Below are 26,248 nucleotides of genomic sequence, written 5' to 3' on the forward strand. Positions count from 1 at the left end.
TGTGGGTGTGGGGGTGAGTGTGTACTCACTCTTTCCCAGCTTTACCTTCCTGTCGTTGTCGCCGCCGGGCGGCTGGTGTTCTGGGTCCGTCCCCGAGGGCTGCCGTTGTGAGAGTGGCGTATTTTGAGGGGAGGCGGAGTAGATGGACGACGACGAGCTTGGTATGTGGCTGTCAAACCAGGAGTCGGGGAGGTCGCGCGGGCGCTGAGGTGGCGGGATGCTCGTGGCATCTTGCGCTAGCAGTATTGTTGGTGCCGGTGCTGTCGACAAGCTCTGCGTAGCGGCGTATCTCGGGGCTAGCGAGGAAAACAGGCGCGATGGTGCGGTTATTGGTGACGGCGATGGTGATGGTAATGCGTGTTCGGGAAAGGGCCGGCGCAGTTCATGCTTGGCTACGTTTGTCCCCCATAGCGACGACGATAATCTCGAGCACGACCTAGCTGCGCAATCCCCGCGCGAGGCAGATCCCAGTATCCTCCTTGTCGGGGCTGACATCTGTGGCGGGCACTCGAATGTCTTTCTTCTCGTCGGCTTTTTTGGTCTTTTTTTGACGACGATCGTTGGGAGAGGAAGCACGGATTCCAGATGATGTCAGCGACAGAGTGTCGGGTCTCGCCCATCCTGCAGAGAGGCTCCACTTTTAAATGCAGGTTAGAGCGTCGTGGGGGTTTTCTTCAGCGGAAAGCATGGATGAGGTATAGATATCGCCCGATAATTGATTAATTAGTTCTTATGGGTAGGTACGTATATGAGTTCCAGTGTATCAGTTGTGAAGTTGGTGAGTTTGAAAGACCAGATCCGTTTGAGTTGATTCTGATGGGTACCTACCTCGGTACATGCCACATAGCCACCTAAGCTGCGGCAAGTCTAACCAGGGTGGTTCCAGAGTATGGTTCTGGGCTCGATAGCTTGGCCTTTTTGAAGTTGATACTCGTTTCTTGTAAACGACCCCTTTTACTCACATGTTCGTCTCAAAATTTCCCATCTTCTCGCCTAATGGTTTCGCGCTTCCGTGTAAGCCTGGAGCAGTCAAACATCCGCTTCTCCCAAGTGGCGCAAACAGTCCCACCCGGAGGGTAACAGGTAGAGGTGGCTAGTTTGTACTTCCGCATGGCATATTCCACCTCGCTTCGATGTCCAGATTCAAGACATACACAATGGCCTACAACAAAAAAAATAGAATAAAACTAGAATTGTATTGTATAGGTAGGTAGGTACACTATTCACACGTGTACAAGCCGAGCGTCGTCATGTGCTGAGGTACTGTGACTGCAAAGGCAAATGACATCGCGCAGCACACGTGGTTGGTTGATCTTTCTCTTTTCGACCATTTCCGTAGTTTCCACTTCCTCGGGGCTTCCAAGGTTTGGATAAGCATATCGAGTCACGTGCCAGTGCGCCTGATGCTTTAGCTACCTACCTTACCTTATCGCACTTTCACTGTCTTAGTACGCTGGGTTTTGGGGCACCGGGGGACTGTGGGCACTGGCCGCAGCCCCAGGCGGCCGCAGCGACAGGCGGCCGCAGCGAAAGCCCCTGCGTTTGTCACTCCAATCAGGACGGACCCACTCGCCGGGGGTTCTGACGCCCTGACGCAGCCGCCTTTCCAGCGTCGACCTGCCTCGCCTGCTGGACCTCCTGCTGCCTTCCACATCATCACAACCTACACCTCTTTTGACCTCATCGACCTCGCAACAGATCCCGACGCCAACCACCTCCCGCACTCTCCATCAACAACTCGGTTAACTTACAGACTGCGATACCGCCCAGCTGCCACAGCCCACTTCACCGCCCACGATGAATCCTGAGTAGTATGTGCTCGCCTCGGAATCTCCGTCCTGCCCGCCGCCGCCGCCCACGGCCCTTTGTCTCCATCGATTTCTTGCTGTTGCTAACGCTTGTCGCCCTCCTCCAGAGTTCTCCACGCATCGCCTCGACGGCCTCTCTGCCACGACGCATCTAGCCGGTCCTTGTCTACTGCGTGCACTCTGCTGACCCCGCCAACCAGATACGACTATCTCTTCAAGCTCCTCCTCATCGGTGACTCCGGTGTTGGAAAGTCTTGCCTGCTTTTGCGATTCGCTGACGACACATACACCGAGTCCTACATCTCCACCATCGGCGTCGACTTTGTACGTCACCTCCCAAATCACTGAAACCAGGGGCATGGCCTGTATGCCAATAAAACACGGCGACTAACTTTGCCTAGAAAATCCGGACGATTGAGCTCGATGGCAAGACGGTGAAGCTACAGATTGTAGGTTTCGCCCGCCCTTTCCTCTGCTCCATTTCTCGTCGCCGCCGGGAAAATTGCGAGGAAATTTCGAATAGCTTAACTAACTTTACTCTTTTTGCCCCATAGTGGGATACTGCCGGCCAAGAACGGTTCCGCACCATCACGTCGTCCTACTACCGGGGTGCCCACGGCATCTGCGTCGTGTACGATGTCACCGATATGGACAGCTTCAACAACGTCAAGCAATGGCTACAAGAAATCGACAGATATGCCACTGAGGGCGTCAACAAACTACTCGTAGGCAACAAGAGCGATATGGCGGACAAGAAGGTGGTCGAGTACACAGTTGCCAAGGTGAGCCCATGTCTTCTTCTCCATGAAAAGAGAGAAGAATTAGGGCACTAAACTAACATTTCGACAGGAATTCGCTGACAGCCTCGGGATCCCGTTCCTCGAGACGTCGGCTAAGAACGCGAGCAATGTCGAGCAAGCCTTCCTGACAATGGCCCGCCAAATCAAGGAGCGGATGGGCAGCAGCATCACCACTAACACGAAAGAGAGGGTCAACGTCGCCCAGGGCCAGGGTGTCTCGGACGGCCAGTCAGGCGGCTGCTGCTAGAGGACCCCGGGTAAAGCGCCGTAGGCGTACGCGCGCGAGCTCTCTCAAACAACGCACACTGGCTAAGCCCCGTCCCCATCCCCATACGCTTGGTGTGCACTCTCTTCGGTGTTTTATGTTTTTTTCTGCATCGGACGGTTTCTGAACATTAGGCGTGCTTGGCGCGGATATACGGGGGTCGGTGCGAGGGTGCACCTGGGAAGGGATGTGAGTGTGGGTGGGGTGTGGGTGTGTGGCTATGTGCACGCGCTTGGGAAAGGTGGGCTGGCTACAACTGCTGCCGTCGCTCGCTCTCTCTGGGTGGGAGGATTTTTTCCCCTGACCGGCCCCTTTCTTCCTTTTATTTGCTGCTGCCGTAGTGCGTTGGTGTGTATTTGTGTGGGTTTGTGTGTGTGCCGTTCTTGGTTCTTCATCAAAGGCCGACCCCCATATACATGCAAACCAAGTTTTTTCTCTCTCTCCGTGGGTTTAATTTGGGGTACTTTTTTCTTTTTTGTTGTCTGATCTCGTTCTTGTAGTGTTTGTTGCTTTTCTCTTGTTTGCCCCAGCCAGCAGCAGACTGAGAGAGAGAGACGAGCTTACCATCTACCACCTAACTAGCAGGCAACACATTCTCCAACCAACGCAGGTCCATGTGGTTGGGTTCTTTCTTCCGATGACGGGCGCGCAATAGACAAGACGAGGAGAGGACGTCTGTCTCTATGTGAGGGAGACGCAGTCGAAAGAATAATATGAGAATATCCGGACCTGTTTTGGGGGGGTTTTCGGGGTGGTCGATGGATCTCTTTCTCATTTTCTTCTCTTTTGTGTTTCTACACTACATTTTCTCAGATTTACGTACTAGCCGCCTTGCCTTATCTTGCCTTATGGACGAAGATTTCTTTTTGAAAACAGAAGCCTCATGATTACTACGATGTGCTGAGTTGCTGTCTCTGTGGTTTGCTTAACTTGAACCTAGCCTGACTTGAGTTGACTCCACGCATGGTACTTACCTAGTTCACGGTTCACCCGTTGGCTTGAATCATCTATTCAGGCTGTGTTTTTAACTTCACCGACTTGATTCGGCAAGGCAGGGTATCTACCATAGTTATTTTGAATTATCTATCTTGGAGGTTCTCATTCTTGTTTCCACCGCCATCGCGCACTGCCTTTTTAGCCTCAGGAGGATGAATGCCTACATACACAGAGACACGTACAGAAAGGCCCGCTGCTTGTTTACCATTAGCTTTACATGGAAAGCGCAGACCCCAGCTTGATACAGTTCACCGAAAAAGTGATATAACGAAAGCTAATTCCATAAAGAGCAAAAGCAACCCATCATGATACCTGAGCGTTCACAGTCAAAATAAAACGGCAGAGCAAAACAAATCAAAACCCAGTCTCATCTTTAATCGCTTTAAACTAAACCTTTAAACTAGCGTCTTTTTTTTCATAAAAATAAAAGAAAAAAGAACAAGAGAGCACCGTGTGCTTGCCCCCTTTCCGCACCGCGGGTATGTCGCTAAGTAGCCCAAATAGGCGATCAAAACACATCGCGCCCGAATGGTCATTATCGTCATCAGACCCGGTCGGCCAAATCGTACACGGCGGAATTCTCATCATCGTTGAAGGGTCGACAGGAAAAGAGGACATATCTACCCATCCGTCCACCACCCGAGAGCTTTTTCCATCTGAAAGGAATCATAAGTAAACCATCCGTTTCTCGTGATGGCGGGCTTCAAGACGGCGCTGAGATTCCCAAGAAATGAAGTAATAGAGGAAAGAAAGCAACGCAAAGGAAGACTTTTATAGCGCCAAGGCACCCCATACCACACCACCACCACCCGGGGGTATTGATCGACTCGCCTGCTCAACACCTACTCGAGGCCTAGCCACTTGAGCGCCTTCTGGCTGTTGCCCTTGTCGGCCTGGCGGCGGAGAAAGAGGGGCATGAGTCGGCGCTCCTCGGCGTCGGATTCGTCAAACCCGTACTCCTCTTCCATAATCAGCAGGTGCTCAAGCTGCGAGCTCCTGCCGGAAGCGGCGGCGGCCTCCTTTGGAGAGGCGGCGCCATTACTCTTTATGAGGCGCGGTCGGTCCCTTGAGAACGAGGGACCAGCGACGGAGAAAGCAGCAATGTCCAATTCATCGCCACCGCCGCCGTTACCGCCGCCCGCAGACGGCGCAAGTGACGTGCGGCTCTTTATCGACAGGGTAGGGGATAGCGGGCGGGAGGCAGACCGTGGCCTCGTCACGTAGTACTCAAGCGGAGATGATGGTGGCGTGTCCAGCAGGGACAATGTGGGCGAGACCTTGGGGTGGAAAGTCGGCGAGCTGTGGCTGATTCGCACGGCCTTGCCCTTGACATTGTTGTTCCCGTTGTTGTTGGTGGTGGTGCTAATGTCCGTCGCGAAATGGGGGTGGAGTTGATGTATCAAAGAACCCTTCCGAGGAGGAACCTCAGGGACGTAGAAATCCGAGATGGAGACAAGCGTCTCGCGAATCGAGGCGACAAAGGAGGCAGTCTCGGAGCCGGCTGCCAGGTGTGTGAGGAGGTAGTTGGCCTTCGAGAATTGGCGCGTCCCGGAGAAGGGTCCTTGAGGCCCTACGGGGCTTTCGTCGTACTCGCTCGCGTCCCCAAAGCCAGGGGGCGCGGACGAGGGTCTCTGAAATGCCGCTGGGTTGTCGCCATTCAGGATGCAAGCAACCTTCAAGAGGTCTGCGCCTATGAGCTGCTGCAACGCCAGGACCGTAGGCAGATGTTCGGCCGGGTACTCGATAATGAGGAAGCGAATGTTGGGGTGGGAACAGATATAAGTCTCTAGATGTGGGATTACGAGGCTTGCAAGCAAGGCGCTGTCGGTGAAGGGGTTCTCTCGGGCTTGTCTGGTCAACGGCTGGCACGTGAATGCCTGCATGGCATTGGCAATGAGATATCTTGTAGCCTTTGTTAGCACGAGGTACAAGCTTGTACCATATCATCATCAGGGCACTTACCTCAGGTCCAGGTGCCCACTTCTAGAGCGCCCGCTTGACTTGGATCCCAGTTTCTCGATCTGGCCAACCACTAGCGAGACGTAGTCCCTCTTCACGCCATTCTCGGCGCCAATGGCTAGAATCAAATCTGTCCTCCTACCGGCGTTCGAGGCGTTCCGGGGTCCTGCGTCGGAGAATATCGGCTTCCACATACTCTGCATCTCCAGATTCGCGGCTGAGTGGGACGGACGGTACCCCCACCCCTCTAGAGGGAAGACGGAGCCGAAGATTGACCGCAGCGTGTTCTGGATAGAGGCTGCCGTTTGCCCACCAACAGTCAGAGTGTGAAATTTCTGATGCAGGTCAATTGGCGACCTAGTAGATGCGCGAGATGGCGTTGGTGAATGCCGCGGTGAACGCCTGCTCTCAGCGAAGCCCTTCTGCATCGACGGTATCACTCGATCGCCGTAATACTCGTCAGAAGTGATAGACCCCAGCTCGCTCGGAACCGCGGCTGTGTGAAGAAAATCACGAGAAGCACTTGGGCTGACAGGCGAGGGCGTGAAGGTAGAAAGCGCAAGAGCCTTGTCAGGGATAATCAACTCTGGAACAGGAGTGCTGACAGAGTAGCCGCCTTTTCTGAACCTCTTTAGTACTAGTTCATAGACGTCGTCTTGCACGTCGCCGGCAAAATGTATCACGAGGTCTTCGAGAAGGGGTAGGATGGGCTCGAAGGGTTGCTCAACTGACGATTCAGTCTCCAGCGATGATCTGCGGCCACGGTCCGGCACGGAAGCTTCATCGCCAGCATCAGCCCCTGAGAGCCCCGATCCTTCCTTGCTTCGCTGAAGTGAGGTTCGGGCCGAAGAAGCCTCGCTGGACTTGTCGAGGCCTGTCTGTCGGGCTTCTTCCGATTGGGCCGGCTTTTGCGGTGGATCGCTCTGCATTGTAGCAATGCTCGAGCCACTTGAGGATTGTTTTCCATTCTGACTGCCGACCCTGGACGGCTGTCTTCTTGGGAGCGGCGAGACCATGTCCGCCAAGCTTCTGTCGTCTTCACTGTCGAGAAAGCTGCGCTCCAACGATCTTGATCTTTTCCCTTGTTTTTGCTTGGGGAGCAGGCGAATGCTGGCAACTCGGATCCGTCTATGCCCAAGGCGGTCGGGCGAGGAAGGACGAGAGCTTGGGTAATCTGACGACGGCGAAACCAGAGAGCTTGCTCCATCAGACGCTTCGTCGACCCAGCTTAGCGAGGCCAACGGGACCCTCGCCTCTAGGCCTGGGACACCGGCTGACACTTGAAGTATCGCAGCCAAGCATTGGTCGGCGAAACCCACAGGATAACTCTGTGTTAGCCTCGAGCGCGAAGATGACCTGGAGGGCTGCATGATATCGGCAAAGTGGAGAGCAGATAAGCTCAGACTCCGTCTCGACCGCATACTCGGCATGCGACCCGACCTGGCAGAGAGGTCCATGTCGTTGGTGGGTGGCTGCAAGCTGTCTGTCTCCATGTAGAGGGCATCTGCAGCTCTCATTGCTCGTGTGATTGGATCCTCGTTTCTGTCGCTCTCGCCTCCGCGTACAGCCTGCTCCCTGGTTCTTGGGTCACCGCTCGTCTTCCCGCTGCTTCCTGCAACGGGAGACGCGCCGGGTGCTAGGCTATGATGGCTCGAAACTTCGCGTGAGAGGCGTGAGACACCCGTGACGTTGGAGGCCCGCTTGCTCTTCAGCAGGCCAGCAACGCCCTTGCTCGCGAGTCTGTTGAACATAGACTCTGCTTTCTTGATATCTCCGTCTGTTTGGTTCTTGCTGATGGCCGAGAGACACGAGACCTGGGCCCCGACAGTTCCCCCATCCATGAAGACGATCCGTCTCTTGTCCACTGTCGAGTGCCGTAGAAACTCGAGAGCAACCGCATGCCGTGCTTTGGCAGCATCGTGGATTTGGCGAATGACGTGTTTGCCGGCAAACGGCTGTTCGCCATGGTCTGCCGACAAGTAATGCCGAAGACTAGGAAGCACCAGGATCTGGGGCGACGTGGGCAGAAGGCGCAACTGGGTTGAAACCAGCTCCAAAGGGCCCTCGAAGGCAACGATATTTCCCTGTAGCTGGGACTGCTCGGGAGACTTTGCCATTTTTAGAAGCAAGCGGCCAGTGGTAATGAGAGATGACTATCTTGTAAGAGTAGACGGCAGACGGCAGGCGTATACGAGTGCAAAGATGCAGATGCCACGGAGTCTCGTTGCGATGTGATGTTGGAGATGAGCCAGCAGGTAGGTCGTGGGGAACGGGTGTTTGCTTGGATTATACAAGCCGGGGCACGCAAACAGACCAAACTTCCTCCCCCCGCGTATCGCCGATTCCGACGACGACAACGTGGAAAACGAAATAGAGTGGCTTGCAAAAAGAAAGAGCCCAAGACTAGTGCCAGCCCCGGGCTGAGCGGTCCGGGGTGGAATGGCTCGAGGGTAGAGGGGGTGGCTTGCCGTGAGACCGGAGCTGATATCTAAAAGGACAAGGAGCAGAGAGACGAGGGCAGGAGAGGCACGAGGTGATAATGCAGCCAGGTCAACAAATTGCGTTCATCTCAAAAGCCGGCGCATAAGTCACGCCATGCCGTATAGAGAATCAGAGATTCAGACGAAAGATAAAAAGTGGTTGGGGGGACTTGAACGGCAGGAAAGGAAGAAAAGGGGAAAAATGGGGCAGCACAAGCTTGACTGAGTGAGGATAGCTTCACTCTTGTGCCTCTGTGTGAACCACAACAAGTCCGACCTACGGTTCCTTGACGGAAAGCGGCATAGCAGACCCGAGCTTCGGGGGCCAGGCCAGGCTCAGTCGCTCGCTGCTTTGCCAGGCAGGCCAGGCCAGGACCAGAGATGCCCAGTCCTACACAAGATCGATCCCCCGACCTACTGCGTAGACGTAGTGGACCTTACCTTGCTTGGCCTCGCATGCATGTATGTCATGGAGGAGCCCTGTCAAACATGACATGTTGACCGACTGTGCCCCCAGCAGCACCCAATAGCGCGCTGTGTATGTAAGGTAGTAGGCTTGTGTACTAGTATTTGACAATACATATGTCGGCCTTCACGTATTCACCTGGATCGGTATGTGCACCCGGACGGGACTGCTCCTCCAGTGTCATGTTGGGAGGCCAGCACGCGAGGGAGCCGATGTCGACCTATTCTATCCGATGGTTCGAGACGATCAAAAGGCAAGCGCTGACTGTTGACAGCGACTGATGTGTGTCACGGTCAGGAAACGTCCTGTGTGGGTGTGGGACCAAAACGACCTCCTAGGTCGTCTCGCTCGCGGACGCGTGAGGCAGGGGCCGACAGCTGAAAAAAGGAGGGAGGGCTTCCAGGCCTACTGCGCAGGTATTCTGTTGAAGGGTCACCAGTCACCAGAGCAGAGGCAGGCCACAGGGCTGCTGGGTCCCTAGAGCGGAGAATTCCATGCGGTTAGTGTTACCTAGCTAGTGCTGCACCCGGCCGTCGATCCTTTCGGGAGCCACTGAGCCAGCCAGTAGGCGGGGGAGATTCAGATAACTGCAGCAAGGTGCATGGTACGGATAACGTAGTGGTGCACTGTGTCCATGTGTCCCTCCCCCATGCTTCATCTAGAGCCTGGACGTGCGTGAACATATTAATAGGCAAGGTCAGTCCGCACAGCTCGTCTGCCCAATCAGAGGCCGACGCTAACACCATAGAACGGCCAGTGCCTCGTGTCTGCGTTTGGGAAAGGCTGCGCTTCACTGGGTCGAGCAGACGACGCCGTCTAGTCCAAGTTGCAATGGGACAATAATGCTACCACGGAACTCGACCGCCTGGCACCACTGATAAGGCGCGTGCCGCGTCTGTTACACTCGGCCGTCAGGCGCGCCGCAGGAATGCAGTCAGCTTGCAGTTTTGGCTGACTTTGCGCCGTCAAACTCTGCTCCATGCCTTGCTTTTTGACAGACGGCGCTGAGCTTGAGGCGGCGCGGGCGGGCTGGTATCCTGTGCCGACGGGGCGGGATGTTACACCAAACGGGTTGGACCAGTGCCTTCGTCGATGTTCGGGCTGCTGTTGGGAGTCTGTCGCCTACCTTAGCCCTTTTGGGTCTTGGAGAGAGGAGGGATAGCGACAATGCCTCGTTGGTGCAGGCAGGTCTCGGTGGATGCCATGTTGCGTACATACGCACTGTCCGAACTCCGTTCTGTACAGCACTGTACTATCTGTATGTGAGAACAGAATGTGTCTGTCTGGGGTCCACGAGCTCGGGGCTGCCGGGGTTCGCTAAGGATGAAACAAACTCGTCCAACTCCCCTCAAGCAAAGCAAAGAAAGCACTCTCGGGGTTCCGGCCTCGTCGTCGAATTTTCTTTGGCTGTTCTGAGTTCTGGCGGGGTTTCTGACCACCCTCGAAGAGCATCGGTGCAATAACCGGACCCCCCCTGCATGAGCCATCGGCGGCTTAGTGAACGTGGAGAAGACGAAACGCCCTAATAACTCCCTAAGCTTTCTTGCGGTCTGCAAGCCACGAATGCAGAGCCAGCTTGTTCCGGCCTTGTTCCCCGTGGGGGTGCTCTCCACAGTCCAATCAGTTCGCACCCGCACTTTCTGTATCTACCACCTTGGCGGCTTCCGTGACTTGGAGCATCGCACAAGACCTTCAGTCATGCTGCCTCGCCTAGCTGCACAGATTTGAGCTCCCAAAGCCGGCGGCTCACCTGCGTCACTGTCGAGTAAAATAACTTCATAAGGTTCAGAGCAAACGATTACATGCGTAGCCGTGCCTGGGTTTCAAAATCTGCGAGAACCATATGCTCTCTCGTCCTTTGGCTCAAGTTGGCCCGGTCTGTCTGCGGGATCACTGTGCGACAGGCACCCCTGAGGACTGCGCGGGAAGTCAATCTGGACCATGCCTTGCAATCTCGACTGGCCCGCTCCAGCTAACAAGGATACCACGTGTGACGCGACGGAATGCCGAAACAAACATGGTTGTCACCCGCGTGGTCCAAAGCCTTTAGCGACATGCACAATTTCGAATTCGGGATAGGCTGTTCAGATCCAGTACGTTTATTCTTTTCGTCATTGTTTCACGTCTAATCATCATCTTCCATGAGTGCAGCGAGTTCGGCTTCCTCGTCGGCCGTCATCAAGTCGCCGCCCTTAGCCTCGTCTTCATCTTCCTTATCAGTGGCTTCGACGGGGGCCTCTTGCTCCTTGACAAGGGCACCCAGGGCGGCCTTTTCCAGTGGCCACGTCCTGACGGTGCCGTCAATACTCACGCTGCACACCTTTGCGGCCCCGCTGGGGCTTTTGATAATGATCAGGTCGGTCACCTCGTCGTAGTGGCCCTCGAGAGAGCAGTGGAGCTGTCCCGACGAGCGATCCCAGAACTTAACATCTTCGTCTCTCCCCGCCGTGATGACCCACTGGTCCGTGACAGCCACGGCACGGACATGGCCGCCGTGGTTAAATGTATCGTCGCAGCCAGCAAAGTCTGTTATCCGCGACAGGCATTTTGCCGTGCCGTCGCCGCTCGCCGTCCACAGGTCGACCTCGTCTGTATCTTGGTCGAACACAAGTTTGTAGACGGTTGTCTCGTGTTCGAGAATTGTGTGGCGTTCGGTGCCCGGCGTATCAGAGGAGGAGTCGACAATCTTCTCCCAGCCATCGCTCCGGATCTTCCAGCGACGGATGTGGGGGTCACTGCTGGCGCTGAGCAGATGAATTTCGTCCGCCGTCGACGAGGCATGGTCAACGACAAGGTCCTGTAGGCTCATCATGTTCACGATGCCATCCTGCAGCGTGTGCAGCCGCTCGCCTGAAGCAATATCCCAGACGATGATCCGTTTGTCCGCGCCACCGCTAATGAGGACGTGCTTGTCTCCTAACCGTGCGCAGACGACCGCCTTGACAAAGTCAGAGTGGCCCAGATACTTGCGTCCGGGTGCCTTGGTGACGAGGTCCCAGGACCACACGGCCTTGTCCCAAGAACCAGCGAAGAGAGTGCCGAACCCTGGGCCCCCGACGGCGATGGAGCAGACTGGGGCACCAGGGCCACGGTAGACGACTGGCTTGGCGTTTTCGGCGTCCTGCAGGCGGCCGAAGACGAAAACGCCAGGCAATTAGATGATATCCCTTTCTTTTGCATCGAGTAATAACAAAAGCGGCAGCGGCAGCAGCAGCGGTAGCAGCGGTAGCAGCAGCAATCTCATCAAACACGTACATCCAGCTTCACTTGGCGCACTGATCCCGTCGACTCGGCCACGAGGATGGCAGACGAGGGAAACCTTGGGTCTGCTATAGCGGCCAGGATCTTTGACTTGAGCACGATGGGATTGCCATGCCGATTGCCGGCTTTGGCCGAGCGTCTCTTCCTCAGCTCCTGCTCAGCGCTGGGAACAATTTGGAATCGTCGATTAGCAGTGCCCTCATGTTGGGTTTTGCGTTCGGGCAAAGGGATGGATGATAGATGGTGCGCTCACTCAGTCTCGAAAAAGTGTCTGGGGTCTGAAGACTGCATCTTGGGTGTCTGTGGGTTGGGCAAATAGGAATTACTCCCATGCAATTGAAGGCGACGGGAACTGTAGTCGGAGTCTGGGGGATCGCTCCTTCCTTCCTCTGATTTAAGGGCGAATAAAGCTTCGAGTTCTAGCGACGAGAGGTTGGTGCTGCCTGCCCGACGAGCACGGCTCTTGTCCAAATCGGAGCCTGAACTGGGTCACCGCCTGTGCTGGGCCGAGCGGAGCCCATCCGTCGTCCGTTCCATACCAGTAGTTACCTTGTCCTTAGCTAAGGAAGGGGCGAATGGACGGGGCTATCTGTCTTCTGGGCGAGCCCCGGCAGCCACGTGCCTGTAGACTTCAACGGGTGTCCTTCAACGCCGCGCGTGTCGTCAAAGTATGGGTACTAAGCTAATAAAGACGTGTAATTTCATAAAAATCATATATAATTAATTTTATACCTACCGACTAAGGGGAGCTAGGCGATCATGAAAGGCATCTAGATACATAGTACGGAGGTACAGATCCGCATGAACATTACATACGGAGTGCAGTTAGTACGGTGCAAGTGGGCTGGAAGGAAGTGGGATGGAAGCGGGAAGTGGGGCAGCAAACGCGTCCCCTGAAAGTGCAAAGGGCCCTGTGTAAATTGCGACGCGGTTTTGACGCGTCTTCTGCGCGAGCAGCTCAACACCATTTCCAACAGCCAAACTTCCAAAGCCTTGGCCAAACAGAAATTCACCTCCAAAAGGCTCGCCTCGGCATGGTAGCTCGGAAATTGCAACTCTTGTAACCTCCAAACACCCGAATTCTCGAATCTGCGCATCTTGAGCTTAAGTCGAGAGTCGAGAGTCGAATTGACAGGCGACGAGGATGACGTCTCTCGTCTCTCGGCCGCGGCCACGCCCTGCCCACACTCAGGGGCCTACGCACTGCGCCTACACGCCGGACGGTTCTAAGCTCGTGACGGTCGGGTCCAACAACACAATCCGCCTCTACAAGACGGGCTTTGACGGCGAGCCCGCAAACATTGATGAGTGCCAAGAGCAGAACCTCGCCGTGTCTACTGGCAACGACTTTTTTGTCGCTGGCTCCGAAGACGGCACCGTCAGCCTCTACTCGCTCGACACGAACCAGTTCGACCGCTTCCTGCTACGCACTTCGTTGCCTGTCCGCGATGTTGCCCTCTCACCCGATAACCAATGGTGTGCTGTAGCTAGTGACGAGCTCACCGTCAGGCTGGTCAACGTCAAAGACAACACACACTTGCGCACGTTGAAGGAACATGGGAAGCCCACAAAGCATCTCTCGTTTGATCCTCGCGGGTCCTTGCTTGCGCTCTCGTGCATAGACGGCGTCATTTATATCTACTCCCTGACTGCGGATCATCCCGAGCTGATTCGCAAAGTCGACAGCGTCATTGGCAGGGTCGAGACCGAGGCCGACGCCTCGTCAAAGGTCGCCTGGCACCCTGATGGACGTGCCTTTGCTGTGCCCACGCCCACGAGAGATATCCAAGTCGTGTCCAAGAATGACTGGGAGAAGCAGCGCGTTTTCTCAAACGGGCACGACGGGGTTATCACTGCACTTGCCTGGTCTCCAAACGGCGCGTTGCTCGCCTCGGCCGCCAAGGACAAGCAACTGCTGATCTGGTCCACCAGCGACCAGACGGTCGTTGCCAGGTACGAATACCCCAATATCATTGACATTGCCTGGCATCCGACCAAGAATCTGCTCTCTTTTACCACGTCAGACGGCGAGGTCTTCATCTGCCCCCACTTCATCTCTGAGCAGTTTTCGTCCCTCCTCCGTCTTCCCAAGCAGCCCGCCCCTTTCATCCACGACCCTTTGGCAGAGATATCTGCCAATGGCCAGAAGTCCGACGCCAATGGTCACAAGCCCGCGCCAAACGCGCGGCAGAACTCGCTGGAGAGCCTAGACAACTTGCTCGACGAGAACTACGGCGACTTGGATGACGACTTTGTCGTTGACGACGACGGCGCTGGCTACACGCTCAATGTCGGCCAAAAGCGCCCCGCCGAGGACGATGGCATCTTTGCGGACCACCCCCAGAAGCGCGGAAATTTCCTCCAACCGCAGCACCACAAGCCTTTTCAGCCTGGCTCAACTCCGTGGCGCGGCAACCGCAAGTACCTTTGTCTGAATTTGGTCGGGTTTGTGTGGACCGTGGACCAGGACTCGCACCACACGGTGACCATCGAGTTTTACGATCACGAATTCCACAGGGACCTCCACTTTACCGATACCTTTCTCTATGACAAGGCCTGTCTGAACGACAAGGGTGCTCTCTTTTCCTGTCCTCCCAAGGACGACGCCCCTGCTGTTGTATTTTACCGCCCCCATGAAACCTGGACGCAGCGGAGCGATTGGAGAACGCAGCTCCCCCAGGGCGAAGCTGTGCTGGCGATGTCGCTCAGCGACTCCTTTGTGACCGTTGTGACAGCCCAGTATGTGAGGGTGTACACGCTGTTTGGCATTCCCTATCGGGTCTACCGGCCCAAAAGCATGCCTGTTGTGACGTGCGCCAGTTGGCGAGACTATGTCCTTACCATGGGTAACGGGCCAGTCGGCGCCGATGGCATGTCTAAACTCTTCTACAGCATTCAGAACATCAAGCGAGATGAGATCTGCCAGAACGAGGATATAGTAGCTTTACCAGAAGGCGCTATGGTCCAGAGCGTTTTCTTCTCAGACAGCGGCGTAAGTTCTTTTCTGGTATCGGGGTTAAACAATAACTCTCCCTTTTGCTTCCGATATCCTAGCTAACACAGATATTCTTGCTCAGGATCCGTGTATATATGACTCGACAGGAACGCTGCTGACGCTCCTGCACTGGCGCCATCCGTCCCGTGCGTCGTGGATTCCGCTACTTGACACAAAGCTGCTGCCGCGCCTGGCCTCGGGACGGAAACACGAATCATACTTTCCTGTAGCTGTCGCTGACAACAAGTTCCACTGCATCATTCTCAAGGGCGGAGACAAATATCCGTACTTCCCGAGACCACTCTTGTCCGATTTTGAGTTTTCCATCCCACTCAGCTCTGCTCAGGCTCGGAAAGGCAAGAAGAAGGAGAAGAAGAAAAAGCACAGAAATGGGCTTGACGACGAAGACCTAGAAATGATCAATGGCAGCGACGGCGGCGAGGAATCGTCAGACGACGAAGAGGAAGAAGACGAGACCCAAGGCGACGAATCCGCCTCGGAGTCCAAAAAACTCGAGCAGGCTTTCCTGCTCAGGGGCCTGCAGGCCACGCAGCTCGCCGACCTTATCGATGCCACCACCAGCTCGGCCGGCCAGCGCAACGCCCTCGCAAAGCTTGAGCTTGAAATCGACAAGGCCCTCCTGCAGATTCTCGCAGTTGAGTGCCGCGAGGGCGAGGACCGCGGCATGCGTGCCCTCGAGGTTGTTCAGCTCATGCGCGACCGCTCCGGCCGCATGATTGAGGCGGCCGGCAAGGTTGCCGACCGCTACGGTAGGACCGTTCTCGGCGAAAAGATTCGCGAGGTCGGCGAGCAACGTGTCAGTGGCCGCGGCGGCGCATTTGGAGAAGACGACGACGACGATGACTTCCCCTGAATCACTCACTAGATGAGAGAGCCGAGCGGCGGTTGAAATGGTGTGTGCGTGCGAAATTACGTGGCCGCCTACTGAATTGCACAGCGCCCGATTTTCTTTTTGCTTTCTAATGTTTATAGAAGCGCGTCTAGGGCATCACTTGAAAAGTTTTGTAGCAGCTTTTGTTTCTCCTATTGTATGTATGTACAATAGTGAAAGGGTCACTCACCCTTATATCTACTCTACCTACAAACACCAAACGCACACACACAAGGGAAAACACACGCACATGGCACGACAACCCGGTCGAGTCGTAATGATGATGAACACGCGAGCAATACAAAACGGGGGGAACAAAGGGGATAAAAAACAGAAAAATGTACCTCTGTACAAAGTCGATACTTGTCTCTCCACTCCCCCTTGTCCGATTTCAATGGCATAATGCAGTTAACCACTCCTCCCGCCCCGTCTTCCCAACCTTTTTTTGTTTGGTTTAGTTTTGATCTGCAAGGTAAGGTACCTTGCGTTAGGTTGGGCCGGGTAGGGTTGGTTTGGTGGGTCCAATTTTCCATCCATAGCATGCCTTGGGTTTTGTGTCTTGTTTCCTTGTTTGGTCGACTATGCCATGAATGATGTACATACATGTCCGAGCCCCCCACGCATCATCATCTTTTTCGTGTGTGTATGAGTGCGTTACACAAAGGCATGAATGAAGCAAGGTCGGTCTATATATAGCATACAGGATGCTATTTATTATTATTGTTGTTTGCGGCATGGCTGGTGTATATATACATACATGTCGTGCGGAGCGGAGCGGATGGATTAGTAGGTAGACTACATGTTGTTGAAATTTGCTCCGACGGAGAAAGACCAATGGACACGATATACGTAGCGTACGGACAGTTACTACGACACTTTTTTTTCGTTCGCCCTTTTGTCGGAGGGAAAAGGGGTTCATGTTTTTGTTGTGCTTGTGGTTGCTTTTCGTCGCTGGCAGTTGGGGGCAGGGGGTGGGGGTTGATTAGTTGGTCCCATGCCAATGGGATGCTCTTCCCATTGCTCGCCGAGACTGGTTACCAAACGACCGGCGATGGTTTTCCAGCATGGTATGTAAGTACAGCATGTATCTTTAACCCATCTAACCGACAAACTGTCGTAGGAGGCAAACCGGCAAGGTTCCGCCATGGCCAGCCAACCAGGAATGACACGGCGAGAGAGGAAAATACCTAGGTTGTGCCGCCTTGCAGCAGCAAACTTATTGCCCTTTCCTTAAGTTGCCTTGCAGTGCATGCAGGTTAGATGCACGGCAATCTTCACTTTCGTAGGGTGTGTAATCACCTCAAGCTAGAACTAATGTACGGACCTGATTTAGTAGCTTTAGTCTTGATGTTGCTAACGAAGTTGCCTGCTTACATACAACTACCTTCGGTAGGTAGTGCAGTAGTATACATACATACATAGCCAAGTTATTAGTAGTACCCATGTATGCCAGATACTAAATGTTATTGATTCTCACCGAGGACTTAAAGCCCCCAAAGAAGGCTAAGATGTTACAGACAAAGAAACAAGAAACAGAGCTAACTGTTTCGGTTGGCCGGTATGCCCAATGGCTGATTTTCTTCTGTCCCTCCGTGCTGGTGCAGGGTAAGCAGAGCCGACGTTGTATGTGTGGATGAGGCGTTGGTGTCGAGGGTTGATTGAGCTGACCGGCCTGTACAGTAAGTACTCGGACTCGGGGGACTTTTGCTGGTTTGAGGCATTGACTACTAAGCTGAGCTGGGACTTCGGCTAGATAGGTGCGTGTCTCTCTTTGGACATGGCCACACCAGTGCGTCCGGTTTGCGGATCGGGGGCCATCACGTTTAGACAAAGCCTTGGTAAATCACCAAGACTGCGTAGACGGATATCCCGGCCGCTCCGCCTTGCCCTGGTTCTCCTGCCGCTCCGGACGAAGCCCAGCCAGAGCACGGCGCAGCTTCCCCAGCTGGAGCGGCAGAGCTGACGGGCTGGAGCGCGACGGAGGAAAATAGACACAGCACATGCCGACCCCATATTCTCCAGATGAAACTAAAGCAGAAGAAAAGGGAAAGAAATCTAAATTAAGAATCAACCAAAAGAAGCCGCTTAGGCTATTGCTCGCTGTCAGGTGTTCGCAAGCCATACCCAGCACTTCAACCACCTGGCAGCAGGATGGATCGGGTAAAAGTCGTCTGAGAGCCGGGTGGCGACGGATCGTGGTCGAACTGGAGGGGTCACCCATCAGTAGTGTCTTGCGGTTGACAAGTAGAATAGCGGTTCTGGCAAGGCATTGTGTTTCCGGTTTCCCCAGAATGTCGATCCAACAAGCTTGACAGGTCGAGATGGATCGGCCGCGGAAACCAATGGGAAGGCATCCTAGCAAAGCCCGGACTGCCTGGTTTAGACAACTGCAAGATATTAACCAGATATTGCGAAAGACATAATGTCGTCGTTCGACACGAACCAAGACAAGAGTCCCCGTCGCGGAAAAGTGCAGCCAAGCCTTTGTCGGCCCACACCCGAGAGTTCCTGGTTTAGGCAGGTGGGCGCTTTTCCAGGCGACAACCCCAAGAGACATGTTGCATCACAACCGCCGAACTGCCAAAACAGACGAACAGAATTGTGGCGGTCAGACAGACAAACCCAGGCCAGGTCAGAGCACGCAGACACGAGATACAGATGGTGACGCCGCTAATATCCCTAAGGGCCGTCTCCCGGCTCGACAGCTTCTCTCAGCGCAGTGCCAAGAGGGAAAATTCACACGCATCGGTGATGAGAAGGGGACATAGATTTGCGTGCAGTCAGCCAGCGTGCCATTGCCCGACCTATCATAGCTGCGACAGTCGTCCAGTCGTCTGTCATCGAGATTCAACAAAGGTGAGGTGACGCAGGAGTACGGATACCTGAGGTACCTAGCTTCCCGTCTCGGGCCCTAAATCTTCGAGAAAAGGGTCGGAACTTCGGAAAGGGGTACCTTAGGCATGGGAATGGGACTGCGACAGAAGCGAGAAGAACTGAGATTCGGCAGCCGGAAATTTTTCCATGGTTCGGATAGAGTAGCATCGGGAAAGCGCGAGGTGGGAAAGCGCGAGGTGTGGACTGTGGATGGAGGACGTGAAGCGGCCGCTTCTAAACTTGTTCCTTCCTGTGGTTCTACGCATGTACATACAGTACAGCACTGCACGCCTGTGAGTTGCGACCTGACTCGGCCGTGGGCTATGGGAATCTTCAGCCTGGAGCACTGGAAGCCGCCAAAGAAAGAATCTTTTGGTCCCATCTGCCGCCTGTAAGATCGGCAATCCGACGAAAATATTTGGGCGAGATCTGAAGAAGCCTGAGGCACAGGAGCCCCGCGGCAGGTTCCGGCCTACCGCCATCGTCCTGTGTGACGGTGCCCGTGCAGAGCCCGCCTGGCAGGGAAGGGGGGTTGAAGGGTCCTACCGCATGGGGAAAGAGACAGCAGGTGATCAAGCGTTTCGGGTCCCAAGGGTGTCGAGAGCAGATGGGTGAAACATGGGCTTTTAGTGGTTGGGAACTCGTTCTCACCGGGCTCAGACCGTGACGTTACCTGGAGCCCCGCTGGCTCGACGTATTGCGCGCCGCGCTCGCGCTGGGGAACCGATTATCGTAATCCTGCGGTTGAGGGTTTGCGTCGCCATCCAGAGGCCCATCCAGTGTCTGCCTGTCTGTCTGTGTGCATGTATGTACCTGCCTTGTCTTGTGTGTTCGGCAGGCAGGCTGGCAGGCAGACATGTGCCAGTGCGGCCGGCCAGAGACGGCAAGAGGCGCAGATGCGGCATCGAGAAGGCGGCGGGCTTGCTTTGTCGTCTCAAGAATGCGCGATGCAAGGGAGGAGGCCATCAATCTGCTGTTCAGCTGAACTCTGAAGGGGCTGTGGGATGACGACATGCCCAACGGCAACGGCTGAAAGACCAGGCGAGTTGCGCCAATCGGTAATCCGTAGCAGATCCTGTCCTCGATCCACAAGGGGGGCGGGTATTTCTGGCGACGGACGCATCAGAGCTGACCCCAGGTGCAGTCGAGCTGAGAGTGAGTTGACGAGCCCGTCCAGTCCATCCATCCCAGCAAGTGAGAGTGAGTGAGTGCACCAGAGATTAGCGCATGCAAATGTACTAGATTGCATCCACCAAACCAATGGCGCCGTCAAAGACAAGCACCCGGAGATGTGGACGGTCTGGGTCCCACAGAAACTGACGCAGGTGTAAAGTGCTGGAAAAGAGGTTCCAAAAAACCAGTCCAGTCTGGCTCTGTACCGGTACAGGTACAATAGCAATTGTGCCTGAGGCCAGTCAAGGGCCGCTCGGACGATGCATGTCCCGGGGCTATAGTGTTTGCCGATATATCGGGCCCAGACAAAAGAAGGGATGCAGGTTAAAATTTCAGGAGCTTCACTAGGGTTTATGAATCGTGGAATTTTGACTTATACGGATCACAGTAGTAGTCCAAAGCTGCAGGAGACGGGGGTCTAGCGAGAGCCGCCTACCTAGAACGACAGACAGAGGCGGCATGCTATGCCAGCGCGGATCGGGCTAGAGAGGTTGAGGTGAGCAGGGCAGTTGGAGCGAAGGCGGCGATGTCTACCGTCCCGTAGCACGAGGCGGCGGTATAAGAGACGCGATACTAAGTAAAAGAGATCTTGGATACCCAGGTTGGGTTCTCGGTTCCCACTGTGCAAGGGGCCATCGCGACGCCAGACAACCCAGGGCAGTTCACAGTCTCAACCAACCTAGTTCTGTGCGCCGTGATCGCGTTGCAACCCACATAAGCATGTCCATGCTGGCCAAGCCCAGGAGGAGGCACTCACCTCGCCAGTCTATCCGTCCTACCCTCGTCGGTCGGTAGGAAGCTGGATTCGAGAACAGCACTCCTGCCCCCCGACGGCGTGGACACGGCTTGCGTCGCGTGTTGAATGCTCTTCATTACAACGCAGTATGCCCGTCAGGGGCGGTTCCGTCGTGATTTGTCGAACCGGCCTGCGAATTCCAGGTTGCTCAGTATGTTGGTCATGCCCAAGTCTTCCAACAGGCGATCTGCAAACTCCATTGCTCAAAGGTACCCGCTTTTGTTGCAAGGATAACCTAGGCGGCTTTTCCCTAGCTGGCGAGGATGATCCGTTCTCAAGTTCAATTTTTGGGGCCCGAATGCCAATTGATCCCAGCCCCAGGCCAAGCAACAAACCGATCTGGGCACGGATCAGATACCCGCAAAAAAGGACTTGTCATCGGGTTGCTACTAACGGTGTCAAATGTATAGCTGCCATATGGAGATATCCATCGCTTGTCTGGTTCTGGTAGCGTCTCACTTTCTCTGTGCCTACGTTGTCATATATCCGTGAGACGTTACAGTCCATATGAATGAACCATAACAGGAATCAGGGTTGCCCTGAGCATGCATCTTGGTAACGAGTGCACGCAGTACGGCGATAGACCCCATGTTACACTTTTTCGTCCGAGTGTAGAGAATTGTGCGTACGTAACGACTATTGCAGTGCTTCGATTTGACCTTGAATGGCAGGAAGTCAAGAATACCTACCTACCTACTCTCTAGTTGCTGAACAATTGCGAAAAATTGCACATTAGAGGCGGCGACTGTCTCCAGCTTCTTGATCCGGATTCCAGAAACAGACCACCTTGCCTTACCTATCTGAATCGAGTTTCGAGTGCCGATCTGAATAACCCCCCTGGGGGATCTGACATCTGCACGACTGCCCGCAGTGGTGGCTTTCGTTTACGTGCGCCGAGCGGACAATACCTATCGAGTCATCGCCCTGGTAAAGGTATGTGTCTCTGTCGCCCTCGTCTCAGTCACAGCTCGGGCCGCACACGTCGATGCCTTCCGGCTTCCAGATTTTCCAGAGCTTCTCTGCTCCCTTCCATCTCCCACCATCGGCCACGAGCGTGTAGCGTAGCAATTGTGTCCACGATGTTCCGTCCTCGTCTCCAGCCACTCAGATATCGACGAAGTCTAGAGAAGTGACCACAAGCGGCCAAACCCATAGAGGGGACAACGACTCTCTGCCCAGACCCGGCGACGAGCAGTGCCCGCATTCCGCCATGGCCGTTGAGTTGGTTACAGTACGTAGTTAAATTGAACTCTGTACTTCCGTATGGAATACAGATCAGCTCCGGGCGTTCCAAACGGGATCTTGCTGCTGTTGCTGTTTGTGGCATCTTCTGTGGTTGGCCGAGGTCTCAACGCCGCTCTCCCACCCCCACCAATTTCCACCTCCGTGCGTCAAAAGGGATCCACCGAATTCTTTGTTCGCTGTTGGCCGTCGCTCCAAAGGTGTCGACGAAGGTCGATTGGCCTTTCCGGCAGTCCTGCGCGACATCTCCGAGTGTGCCTCACGCCGTGCTTGCCCACTGAGCGGTCATGTCTAATTTTGCGCAGTCGTGTGGGTTTGATGTGAGGCCGGAGCTTTCTGAAGAACAGCACGAGGATTGGAAGCGTCCATGACACACGATCCATGCAAGCATTCCCGATTCGGTAAGCTACCGACACTAACGCTGAACCCTCGATCCTTCCCTCGCGACCAGCTTTCCCTACCGGACGGTCCTGCCTCTTCCTGACTGGCCCTTGCCTTGTATTACTCGTTAGCCGATGTGTGGTGGTTTCTTGTCGTTGAGGGGATCTTTTTTCGTTCCTCCAAGTTCTCCGGCAAGCTTCTTTCCCACGCTCCTCTCTTTAGGGCCTAGGATAGTTGTTTTGCTATCAGCCTAATTCGCTTCTCGGGGCGTGGTGCAGAAAGTGAGTGTGATGCGTGCTAGTCTGGAAACGGGCTTCTGGAAGACTGCCAGATCTCGGATTGGCAAGAAGTCTAAAACGCCGGGGCCGCCCTGTGGTTGTTACTCTGAGGTACCACCCGCAAATCCGCCCTCGACGCCGCGTCCCTCATCCCTGCCCTCCATGTATACCCACACCTTCCCCTTACTGTACCTGTATCTGTACCTGTACAAACCCCTCACACTCGCATTGCTCCCGGCTCGCGCACAAGCACGAACGTTAGCTGCGACCTCCAGCACCTGAACAAGCCCCGTGTCAAGCCTTCCGGCACGGATACAACCCATCCATCTCCTTCATGTCCCTTCGCGTCCACTGGGCTTGACATTTCGCATCGAGCGCACACCAGAGGGCCCCTTTAGATTAGAGCCCCCCGGATCGCCTTTGCGGAATATTATAATGTGCAGCACATGAGGAACTTCACTTAGTGTGTGTAGTCCACCTACCTTGACCAACCAGTCGAGCCCCGCAACAACCTGGAACCTCCACTACCTAGTGTAAGTTAGGTAGCCACCTGGGTTCCAGGGTACTAGGTTGTGTACGGCCGCTTTAGCCCCAGCACTTCAAGTTCCATCCCCGTCCCCTTTGCGCCACCGGCCCAGAGACAAAAAGAACACCTACGCTCCACTTCTATTCGCAACCTTCCCCCCCTCTCTCCTCGGCTTCCCCCCTTGGAATTTGGTTCAAGAGCTCGAGACTAGAACCCCCCGTCTGTCGCCACCTCGCCAGCTCCGTCAACGGTTATCGCCGCGAACATCGTGCCATCGCCCGCAAGACTATCGGCCCCGTATATCAGCCGTTTCGCAAGAGGGAAGCGGGCCCATGCCACGAGCCTTGAGACGAAGCAGGAATCGACACCGCCGCCAGCGCATGCAGGCCCAGTAACCGTCGGCTCGTCATTTGGCTGGCCCCTACGCAATCGATTAGGCCTTCACTAGGAGCGATGAGGTAGGTTGGGCGCGTCTTCTGGGTGATGCTGAACTGGATGCGCGCATGCGCCAGTCCAGTTGCTGTGGGTCTCGCACCTTGCTTTACGGGTCTCGCGGGTTTTTTGCCGGGGAAAATTTACGTCGCCGTTGTTTCCAGTGCCGAGTGTGCTGACCGTGTTCGTGTGCGCCTCCAGGGCTGATGGCTAGTGCCGCTGAGAGTGCGCCCAGGAACCATCTGGTTGATGGGCCGGAGGACCTAATGGGTGCTAGAACCGTTCCGATCATTACCCCGACGATCCAGATGTCTGCGCCGTCCCCAGGCGAGCCTATGGAAATCACGACTCCCACCAGCTCGTCGGCCCCCGCCTCGGCTACCAAGAGTCCGGATAGCGACGTCAATGTGAACGGCTACAGCGAACGCTCCAACTCGGTCATGCAAAATGACCAGCTTCCCATGGACAACATTATTATGCCGGCGCCAGTCGCAGCCGCCGCAGCTGTTCACCAGCCCAAGATAGTTCAGACTGCTTTCATCCATAAGCTATACAAGTGCGCCCACCTTGTCTGGAGAGTGGGGGGAAGAGTCGCAGTGTGGAGGAAGGCTAACCCCGTGGCAGTATGCTGGAAGACAAGACGATTCAACACCTCATAACTTGGACACCAAGTAGCGAGAGCTTCATTGTGCAGCCTAATCATGAGTTCTCCAAAGTACTAGCGTATGCTTTCGTCCGCCCCTTGCCCTTTCCCAGACCCTGTCGCTGACGAGGGCAGCCAATACTTTAAACACACCAATACCTCGTCCTTCGTGAGGCAGCTCAACATGTATGGATTTCATAAAGGTGAGGACTCCCAATGGCGAACACGGCGTGTGAGTGCCGCTAACGTGATGAAGTGAGCGACACGTTCCATCATGGGGTGCCGGACACCACCTTGTGGGAGTTCAAGCACGGCAACGGAAATTTCAAGCGCGGAGATCTAGTTGGGCTTCGAGAGATCAAACGCCGGGCCTCTCGCCATGCAATTGTGCACCGAGAATACAATGGCGGCCAGAAGCCACCGCCATCACAGCCAGGGACGCCCGCCGAGCCCATGCCTCCCATGCAAGAGGGAGGTGATCCGCGACTCAACAACATGGAGCATACTCTTTTCGACCTGAGCATTCGCCTTCAGCGCAACGAGGAGTACACGCAATTCATGCGCGTCAAGCACCAGACCCTCATGGACACAGTGTCCCGCTTGCTCCAATTCAACCAGGACCTGTCGCGCGCGGTCCTTGCCCTTGCGCCGAGCCCAGACCACCCGATACACCGGGAAGGTAAAGTGGCGCACTCCAGGGTGTGTTTTGTTTGTGGACCAGTATAGCCTAATATTTTGCCCTCTTAGTTTCGAACTTGCAAGGAGAAGTCCAGCGGCAAATGGAGACGGTCCGCTCGCTTGAGGAACCCCACGAGCCGCTCTTCGCGAGTAGCCGTCAGTACTTCTCGAATCTAGAGAATGCTCCCGTGTCACCGCGGCAATTGCCCCAAGACGATCCCCGGAGGTCCAATCTCGCGGTTCCCCAATCTCGGCAACCAAACTACTACCGCCCCTCTGTACCCTCCGGTCTGTCAATCAGCACCCGCCGGCCGTATGGATCAATAGGCGCGAACACGACACAGTCGTCGCCGTCTTCTCTACGTGCACAGCCACCGCCGCCACCCCCTGGACCCCATCCCTTGGCAAATGTCGAGCTGCCCAACAACCTGGCCCGACGCCACACGTCTGCCGACATTCGCGAGCATGGCTGGCAACCGAACCCCCCTCCATTCGCATCCGGCCCCCCTTCTTCCCAATGGCCATCTTCTCCAAACCGCGTATCCATCACAGAAGACCAGCGCATCCGAGACTCGTTCTCTCATTACTCCCTCCAAACCGCTTCGCAACCCCACTCGAGACCAGCAACACCCCCGCCACCCCCATTCGTGAACGGAGGAGGCGGTGGCGGCGGCGGCGGCCCTGATTTTGGGAGCTGGTCATGGAACTCTGCCAACAGAGGTGATAATAAGAATCTCTCTGTGAGGGACAGCTCGGGGCCGCCCACAAGGAGGGGCAGCATGGCCCATATACTCAACCCGACAGACATGGCAGAACGAGATGACGAAGATGACTTGGATCTACGTGGTGATGATGATCGCAAGCGCAAACGGCTGCTATGACAGACACTACGGGATACGCCATCCATTCAACGCTTTCCAGCCCCTGAACCTCGCATGTCCTGCCTTGCACATAGCTCTCTGCTCCGCGAAGTCTCGCGTGTGTTTGTATAGAGGCGTACGATATGATTTTTTTGGGATATTTCCTTTTTGCCCATGTATTTCTTTCGTCTACCTTAGGCTGAGGCGGCACTGTGGAAGGAGAATTCATCTAACGGCCGAAAACATTTTATTTGGTTTTTACGATATCTGAATCGTTGGGAGGTTGACGTATTTAACGACATATATTCCCCCTTATCTATCTAATCAGAGCGAGGCGTGGCCCCCCACCGTTTCTCTCTTCCTATCTCGTCGACATCTAACTTATCTACCTATTTTCGTTCCAAAAAGAAATTCCTGTCTGGGCGAGTGGTTCGTCTTTCCTT

General features: G+C 55.0%; 7 protein-coding genes across 7 annotated transcripts; 3 read left to right on the forward strand and 4 right to left on the reverse strand.

Annotated features, from left to right (window-relative positions):
* Nucleotides 1-1,691: 1,691 nt before the first annotated feature.
* Nucleotides 1,692-2,973, forward strand: B0T26DRAFT_456268 (small GTP-binding protein). The gene is made up of 5 exons (XM_060435126.1): nucleotides 1,692-1,808; nucleotides 2,009-2,132; nucleotides 2,210-2,257; nucleotides 2,363-2,590; nucleotides 2,658-2,973. Exons 1-5 carry the CDS (start codon nucleotides 1,798-1,800, stop codon nucleotides 2,853-2,855), a joined length of 609 nt encoding a protein of 202 aa, XP_060291565.1. The 5' UTR covers nucleotides 1,692-1,797; the 3' UTR covers nucleotides 2,856-2,973.
* A 1,738-nt stretch (nucleotides 2,974-4,711) lies between these two features.
* Nucleotides 4,712-7,945, reverse strand: B0T26DRAFT_680152 (uncharacterized protein; the record flags this gene model as incomplete). Its single annotated transcript, XM_060440454.1, has 2 exons — nucleotides 4,712-5,801; nucleotides 5,832-7,945. 2 exons carry the CDS (start codon nucleotides 7,943-7,945, stop codon nucleotides 4,712-4,714), a joined length of 3,204 nt encoding a protein of 1,067 aa, XP_060291566.1.
* A 2,954-nt stretch (nucleotides 7,946-10,899) lies between these two features.
* B0T26DRAFT_875634 (WD40-repeat-containing domain protein) lies at nucleotides 10,900-12,825 on the reverse strand (the record flags this gene model as incomplete). The annotated part of the gene is made up of 3 exons (XM_060448072.1): nucleotides 12,289-12,825; nucleotides 12,030-12,198; nucleotides 10,900-11,895 (listed from the first exon to the last, which is right to left on the reverse strand). The coding sequence occupies exons 1-3, from the start codon at nucleotides 12,324-12,326 to the stop codon at nucleotides 10,900-10,902; spliced, it is 1,203 nt and encodes a 400-aa protein (XP_060291567.1). The 5' UTR covers nucleotides 12,327-12,825.
* A 354-nt stretch (nucleotides 12,826-13,179) lies between these two features.
* On the forward strand, nucleotides 13,180-15,904 carry B0T26DRAFT_655284 (WD40-repeat-containing domain protein; the record flags this gene model as incomplete). The annotated part of the gene is made up of 2 exons (XM_060438614.1): nucleotides 13,180-15,027; nucleotides 15,113-15,904. The coding sequence occupies 2 exons, from the start codon at nucleotides 13,180-13,182 to the stop codon at nucleotides 15,902-15,904; spliced, it is 2,640 nt and encodes an 879-aa protein (XP_060291568.1).
* Nucleotides 15,905-17,662: 1,758 nt separating this feature from the next.
* On the reverse strand, nucleotides 17,663-18,656 carry B0T26DRAFT_456488 (uncharacterized protein). Its single transcript, XM_060435127.1, has one exon. It carries the CDS (start codon nucleotides 18,477-18,479, stop codon nucleotides 17,766-17,768), a length of 714 nt encoding a protein of 237 aa, XP_060291569.1. The 5' UTR covers nucleotides 18,480-18,656; the 3' UTR covers nucleotides 17,663-17,765.
* Nucleotides 18,657-19,460: 804 nt separating this feature from the next.
* On the reverse strand, nucleotides 19,461-20,605 carry B0T26DRAFT_456526 (uncharacterized protein). Its single transcript, XM_060435128.1, has 2 exons — nucleotides 20,406-20,605; nucleotides 19,461-20,341 (listed from the first exon to the last, which is right to left on the reverse strand). Exons 1-2 carry the CDS (start codon nucleotides 20,428-20,430, stop codon nucleotides 19,731-19,733), a joined length of 636 nt encoding a protein of 211 aa, XP_060291570.1. The 5' UTR covers nucleotides 20,431-20,605; the 3' UTR covers nucleotides 19,461-19,730.
* Nucleotides 20,606-23,447: 2,842 nt separating this feature from the next.
* B0T26DRAFT_456578 (HSF-type DNA-binding-domain-containing protein) lies at nucleotides 23,448-26,173 on the forward strand. Its single transcript, XM_060435129.1, has 5 exons — nucleotides 23,448-24,180; nucleotides 24,249-24,347; nucleotides 24,403-24,470; nucleotides 24,524-24,946; nucleotides 25,015-26,173. The coding sequence occupies exons 1-5, from the start codon at nucleotides 23,831-23,833 to the stop codon at nucleotides 25,824-25,826; spliced, it is 1,752 nt and encodes a 583-aa protein (XP_060291571.1). The 5' UTR covers nucleotides 23,448-23,830; the 3' UTR covers nucleotides 25,827-26,173.
* Nucleotides 26,174-26,248: the final 75 nt, after the last annotated feature.

This window comes from Lasiosphaeria miniovina (genome assembly GCF_030549165.1).
Source record: "Lasiosphaeria miniovina strain SMH2392-1A chromosome Unknown B0T26scaffold_7, whole genome shotgun sequence".
Taxonomy (NCBI): domain Eukaryota; kingdom Fungi; phylum Ascomycota; class Sordariomycetes; order Sordariales; family Lasiosphaeriaceae; genus Lasiosphaeria; species Lasiosphaeria miniovina.

Coding starts and splice junctions, on each gene's coding strand:
- B0T26DRAFT_456578 (XM_060435129.1), top strand. CDS start 23,831: ATGGCTAGTGCCGCTGAGAGTGCGCCCAGGAACCATCTGGTTGATGGG. Junction 24,181..24,248: donor TTCATCCATAAGCTATACAA/GTGCGCCCACCT, acceptor ACCCCGTGGCAG/TATGCTGGAAGACAAGACGA. Junction 24,471..24,523: donor CATGTATGGATTTCATAAAG/GTGAGGACTCCC, acceptor AACGTGATGAAG/TGAGCGACACGTTCCATCAT.
- B0T26DRAFT_456268 (XM_060435126.1), top strand. Junction 2,258..2,362: donor AGACGGTGAAGCTACAGATT/GTAGGTTTCGCC, acceptor TTTGCCCCATAG/TGGGATACTGCCGGCCAAGA. Junction 2,591..2,657: donor TCGAGTACACAGTTGCCAAG/GTGAGCCCATGT, acceptor ACATTTCGACAG/GAATTCGCTGACAGCCTCGG.
- B0T26DRAFT_456526 (XM_060435128.1), bottom strand. CDS start 20,430: ATGCCGCCTCTGTCTGTCGTTCTAG. Junction 20,342..20,405: donor GCCTCTGTCTGTCGTTCTAG/GTAGGCGGCTCT, acceptor GATCCGTATAAG/TCAAAATTCCACGATTCATA.
- B0T26DRAFT_456488 (XM_060435127.1), bottom strand. CDS start 18,479: ATGTCTCTTGGGGTTGTCGCCTGGAAAAGCGCCCACCTGCCTAAACCA.